Source organism: Arvicola amphibius, chromosome 7, assembly GCF_903992535.2.
Source record: "Arvicola amphibius chromosome 7, mArvAmp1.2, whole genome shotgun sequence".
NCBI classification, from domain to species: Eukaryota; Metazoa; Chordata; class Mammalia; order Rodentia; family Cricetidae; genus Arvicola; species Arvicola amphibius.
Genome location: NC_052053.1, coordinates 13,107,197 through 13,113,346, shown reverse-complemented (window position 1 = coordinate 13,113,346; position 6,150 = coordinate 13,107,197). Strand labels below are relative to the sequence as shown.

Sequence of the window (6,150 nt, the reverse complement as noted above, 5' to 3'; positions counted from 1 at the left end):
CGCGCGCGCCGTACGGGGGTGGGGGTGTCTGCGCTTCGGCGGGCTGATCACAGGGCTTGGCGTCTCCGGTTGGGCCCCGAGACTGTGAGAAGGGTTTGCCAGCGCGTCGCCCCCGGCGGGGCTGGAGCCGGCCCCCATCTCCTGGAGCCGGGCTTTGTTTCTGCCCCCCCCCAGCCCACCCCTCCACCTCTCCGCCCCTTCACTTCTAGAACGCGGGTGCATCCTTGCGACCTCTTTGGCCCTTCTTGTTCGCGGGAACGCCCCTTTCCCCATGGTCCCTGCACCCTCCTTTGCCTGCCGCCGGGCCAAAGGCACTTCTTGGCCCTGTACGACCCCGCCGCCGCCGAATGCCAGGTTCGGTGACTCCGGCGAGTCTGTGGGGCCTCGGCCCACCCCGGAGAGGGGCCGCCCGCCCTCCCGGCTCCCAGGCTCGGCTCATGCCAAGGCCTGTTGCGTGATTCCAACTTGGGCTGACATTCCCTGCCCGGGGCGCTCCGGCGTAGGCCTCTTAATCATCTTGTCTGCTGCAGATCCTCGACACCAGCCAATTTACTGCCCCGTCTTTCCCGGCTAGTTTCAGGAGCCGGGGAGGGGAGTGCGCGCAAAGGAGGGGAGGGCATAACCCCAGGAGAAAGACTGGTACTAGTTATTGGCGCGCGTATGGACAGGGACACACACATCCCACAAGGTAGAATTTGGAAGTGGGGGAAAGCGGGGTGGTTAAGAGATGAGGTTTTGATAGGCAGTAGTTAGATAGGAAAGCTCAAAAACCCTAGACCATTCTTAATAGTTGAGCCCCCTCATTTCCAGTGCCCATCCCGGGTCAGTCTGAGCAGGCTCCAAACCAATTTGACCAGAAAAGTCAATATTCGCTTCAGGATGGTGCCACTGAGTCCGGGAAGTCACCTCCATTTCACGACCCCTCCCCCCCCAACTAAAGATGAGTTGAAGACACGTGAATGACCCACATAAATTGGAGGAGAGGAGGCCTGAATTTTGCAAACAAGATTCTCTTGTCTGTACCCTACTTCCTCTCCTGTAGAGGCTTGATCCCTTGCAGGGAATGGCAGAAGTTCAAGCTCCCTGTAGAAAGGGATCAGAGCCTCAAGCCTTTCCGCTCAAGACGAAATTGAAAAGGTCTCTTTAGTAATACCGGACTTCCTAAGTAAAGCCCCTCCGATTTGGAGTATTGTGATAAAAAGAAAAACAGTAATACTAACTACAAAATAGCCAAAAAATTTATCTAGAGCTTATCACATGCCAGGCGTTGTTACATCATTGCCTCATTAAGGGTTCATTAAGTTGCTCACTATTCTGAGCCGTAGCTGTTATTATTTCTCCTATCTTAGAAATCTGCAAACTGCAACCCGGAGAGGCCAAGAGGGTTGCCCAAGGTCACAGAGTCAGTGGTTGACGCCAAGGAAGAACTGCAGATTCCAGCGCTTTCAGGGAAACAGGCTTTTAGTTTAGACCCGCGTTACACATCTACCCTCGAGTCTGGCAGGGAGTGCCAGAAAGCAGGATCGTTTCTGAAGCTGGTAGCTGGTCCTGGGAGGCCGGCGGTGTGAAGCCGAGTTGAGTGTTGGGCGGAACTTTGCTCTTCAAGAGTGTGAGGTGCAAGACCGCCACTCCACGACAGTGTGCACCCGCTCTGCCGCTGCGAATGCTTTTGCGTGTTTGTGAATTTGTGTCAGCACGTGTAACAAGAGTGGGTGCCTGCGTTGTGTTTGAGAGCACGGGTATGTGTGTACCAGCGCAGCACTGCACGCAGGGGTTGCCCAGCATTCCAAAGCAGCCAACCGTGCTTCACGAGGGTGACTCACTGAGTTCTGGGATCAGCCAGCTCCCAAAGGGCCTCAGGGGCAAATGGAGGGAGGGACCATTGTAGGAGTCTGATCCCAGACTGTTGCAGAGCTTAGGTCCCGAACAGACAGTCGCCCGCGGCGGCTCGGATGCACCGCCTGGCCAGCACCGAGGACGCGGTGGCGGCGCAGACCGCCCAGGCGCTGGGCGGTGGCGCCGGCGCCAGAGGGGCCAGGCGGGCGGAGGCAGGAGCGGCTCGGCGCTGAGTGAGTCACGGCGCCGCCGTAAGGCTGGAGAACCGCGCGCGGACTCGGGCGGGGGAGGAGCTGAACCCTTCACCAAGGCCCAAACGCCGGTCTCGGACTTGTGCGCATTTCACGGCCAACGAAGCCTTGGAAAGACGCAAATGTGAAGTTCTGTTCATCCGACTCTGGGCCGGGTAATCAATCGTTCAAGGTCCGAGCCGAGGGAACCCTGGCACCAAGGAAAAAGCACACACTCCAATGAAAACAATAATTTATTTAAATAATCTCTTCATATTGTAAAATCAACATTAAGAGTATGTTGCTTTCATAATAAATAACCCCCAAATACCTTGCATTTCAAGAACAAAGACTTTAGGACAAGAAAAAAACAAATTCAAATCAGTAGCTTAATTTAACTGAGAAAAATTTTCAAAGGGAAAAAAATAAAACGAAGGGGTTGCTGAGGTCGCTGCTAAGTTGCAGTTTTTACAACTGGGGGGTTTACAAAAAGTCCGAAAAGATGAGGAATTTTATACAAATAAATGTGGGAAAATCTGCACAGACACCTTATTTACAAACTCTGTGTCCAAGTCTAGGCTGATAGTCCTTAATTCATCTTAAAAAAGATAATTTAAACACATTTTTGCAGTGTCCACATATTTAAAAAATCAGTTTTTTTTTAAACTTCAAAATGAGGTCATCCGCAAAGGCACCTAAACTTTTAAAAAAATAAAAATAAAAAAACTCCACTGGTGATGGATGAGGAGCTATGGGAGTGTTACTGGGGAAAACGGGAAGGGATCTGGGTTGTGAGGGCTGAGAGCCACCCCCCTCCGCCCCCAGCAAGGGAGAGAGAGAGAGAGAGAGAGAGAACCGGTGGTATTCTGGGGGTCATTGGGTACGTGGGGGGAGGGCAGGACCCGGGAGGTCAATAACCGAAGCTGACTGGAGCTGAGCCCTGGGGCTGGCGAGGAGAAAGGAACCTCTGAGAGCCGGGGAGCCTTGAGGGCGGGCTAGGCGTCCCTGTGCCTGACCCAGCTAAGGTCCCAGAGAGACCGAGGACCCTGAGGATCACGCTAAGAGGGCTGGGAAGGGGCGACAAGCCCGAAGTGGGTCTAAAGGTGGCCGGGGCTCATGTCGGAATTGCGGCCAGGGCCGCCGAGCTTGGCACTAGAGGATCCCAGAAGGCCTCCTTGTTTCCGGCTGCTCCATGGCATTGCGAGACGTGGACCCGCGACGGGTCACCCGCAGTCGCCACTTCCAATATAGGCTGGGTGGCGGTCGCGGAATGGTAGGATCGAGCCTCTAGCTATGGGGCGCGTGCTGAAGAACACCGTGTGTCTCAGTTCTCAAGTCTCTGCCGCCGTTTTTTTCCGGGTTAGAAAATCGTCCCCGCGCTCACTGGGGCGCCCCCGCCTGCGTGGTGGTGATGGTGGTGGTGGTGATGCGCCTGCGGAGTCTGCGAGGGATGCAGAAGTGGAGCAGTGGCCTGCAGGTGTGAAGCGGAGCCCGAAGCCTGGTGATACCACGGGTAGTTGCCCAGAAACGCGGAGGCGGCGCTGCTCGGGCTGGAGCCGGAGCTGCCCGGGCCACTGCCACCGCTGCCCGGGCCGCCGCCCCCCATTCGCTGCGGCGCGCCGAAGTCCCAGGAGGCTGGCGCCGTGACCGGTGGGGAGGCACAAGGTGGAGAAGCGCTGGCTCCAGGGTGCTGCTCTGTGGGGATCTCACCGCTTTTCCACATCTTCTTAAATTTGGATCGGCGGTTCTGGAACCAGATTTTGACCTTTGTAGAAAAAAGGAAAAGCACGTGAGGTTTAGTGCAGGAACCCGGGCGGGAGGTTTGGCAGATTAGGGGCGGGCGGCCGGTCAGAGGCGGCCATTGAGCCGCCTGGGTACTTGCCGGGCTTCTGGGCCCTGCTGCTCCTGGCTGCTTTAGGGAATCTCAAAAAGCTGAAGTCTGAGCTTTAGGTGACCAGAGGTCTATGTACTGTGGTGTCAGGGGGTCATTTATGTCACCCGCTTTGTCAGTAGCGAGTGAAAAGATGACATAGTATCGGATTTCTGTCCACCCGGGTCCTTTTCTTTCCTCCCACGAGGCGGCCCCTTTTGAGGTTTTTTAATTTTAGCTTTGGGCCTAGAAGTTTATGTTGCTAGAACGCACACATGAAAATAGACTTTTGAAAAGTTATCCCGAACGCGCCTACTCCCCAACTAAACCAGGCCAGCGCCCACCTCGCCCACCTGAGTCTGGGTGAGGCCCAGAGATGCCGCCAGCTCGGCTCTCTCTGGCAATGCCAGATACTGGGTCTTCTGGAAGCGCCGCTGAAGGGCCGCCAGCTGGAAACTGGAGTAGATGGTGCGTGGTTTCCGGACTTTCTTTGGCTTCCCGTTCACTATCCGGATTTCAGGCTCAAGGTCTTCCTTGTCTGCAACGCAAAGAGATCGTGAGCACCCACCGTCCAACCCCGGGATCCTAAAGTTCTCAGCCAGGCCTGTGCGAGCTTGGCGGGAGCCTGGAGGCGGCCTTTGCAACTGCAGCGCGTGGAGACTGGCCCGGCCACGGAACCTTGCAAAGACCCGGGGAGACCTGTGCGGGAGAGAACCGCGAGGTAGGCGACAAGGAAACACGCCGCCCCAGAAGCATGCACAGAACACCACTCAACCCGACAGCCCACCGGCTCTGTCCAGCGGAGCGCCGAGGGACAGAAACAGTGACTCGCGGGCTGTTCGAGTTTGGGCAGAATTAAGGCCAGGAGGAGGATGAGGAGGTGGACAGGGTGCAAGGCTATATCTCCGGACTGTCCTCCTCCATGCTTACCCGGTCCCTCCCCGTGGCCAGGCCGACTTTGGCACCCTAGATGCCAGCGTTATGCGTACCAGGCTCGTTGTTGACCGGGGACGAACTGGTTCCGTAGGGCGCATAGGAGGTGTACGCGGCGGTGTAGCCCAGATCGTAGCTGCTTTTGGCAGAGTAGGGGACGTTGTTTAGGCCGCTGGCGTGGTACTGGTAGGAGCCCATGTGCGCGTAGGGTGAGGCCCCCCCGCCGCCGCCGCCCGCCGGGTGCTGCTGGTTGGTGTAGTAGCTGCTGTCGGTAGCTGTGGACACCGGGAGGGTTGGTGACTCCTGGGGCTTGTGCAGGCTGCCGTTACTGCTGCTGCTGTTGCTGCTGCCGCCGGGGCCCGCGCCGGCACCGCTCGGGGGCTGCTGGTGCTGGTGGTACGTGCTGGAGGCGGTGATCTGGGTCGAGTGCATATCAGCCACCAGACTGTCAAAGACTCCAGTCATCCTGACCCGGGACAGGAAAGAGCACGGGTGGCGGGCGAGAGGGGGGATGCGAGACGCCTCCTCTGTCTCTCCAGGTCCCTTCCAGCAGCCAACGTAATTACGGGGAGGGGGGGGGGAGGGAGAGGAAAACAAGAAATGAGGCAACGGTCTAGGCGCCTCCTCCCCTGGAGGAGGCGATCACCGTGCGTGGCTCGGGACTGCAGCTGCTGGCCGCATCCTTTCCCGGCCTCTCGGACCTCTCGGCTCCAGGCCCGGCTCGGGCAGGGGGCGGGCAATGGAGGGGGCAGGAGTGGTCAGGCCCGGTAGGGGCTCCAAGAGGCGGGAGCAGGTGAGCGACCCCCGAGCAGCTTTACGATTGTCTGCCGGGCGGGCTCCTGCAGGGTGGGCATTTAACACTCGTCACGTGACTACAGGCGACGTCACCTAGCAACAGCCAATCAGAAGGAATGGGCCGCGGGGCGCCGGGAGTCCGCGACCCGGCGGCCAGGGGACCCGTGTCACGTGGCGGGCAAGGCGGCTGCGGTGGGTGAATGCAGGACCACTGTAGAAAGCGGGCACCGGACCTAGAGTGCTAGAGTCCCGCAGCAGGACAGAAAGCGTCTGGTCTCAGGGGAAGAAGTGTGGTCTCCCATGCTACTCCACTTGCAAGAGCCAAGTCTAACAATTTGCGTCTTGTCCGAGGTCACGTTAATCCTATAAAGCCAGGCAGAGGGCCGAGTCAGCTCTGTCCTCTGGACACGTTTCCTCGAAGTGTCTGGCACTTATTCTCATCAGCCACTCGGCACCTGACGGTCAATTGATTTAAATTATCCATAA

At 57.7% G+C, this 6,150-nt stretch overlaps 1 protein-coding gene across 1 annotated transcript; it reads right to left on the bottom strand.

Moving 5' to 3' along the window:
* Positions 1–3,426: 3,426 nt before the first annotated feature.
* Positions 3,427–5,334, bottom strand: Dlx2 (distal-less homeobox 2). Its single transcript, XM_038335660.1, has 3 exons — positions 4,926–5,334; positions 4,290–4,474; positions 3,427–3,831 (listed from the first exon to the last, which is right to left on the bottom strand). The coding sequence occupies exons 1-3, from the start codon at positions 5,332–5,334 to the stop codon at positions 3,427–3,429; spliced, it is 999 nt and encodes a 332-aa protein (XP_038191588.1).
* Positions 5,335–6,150: the final 816 nt, after the last annotated feature.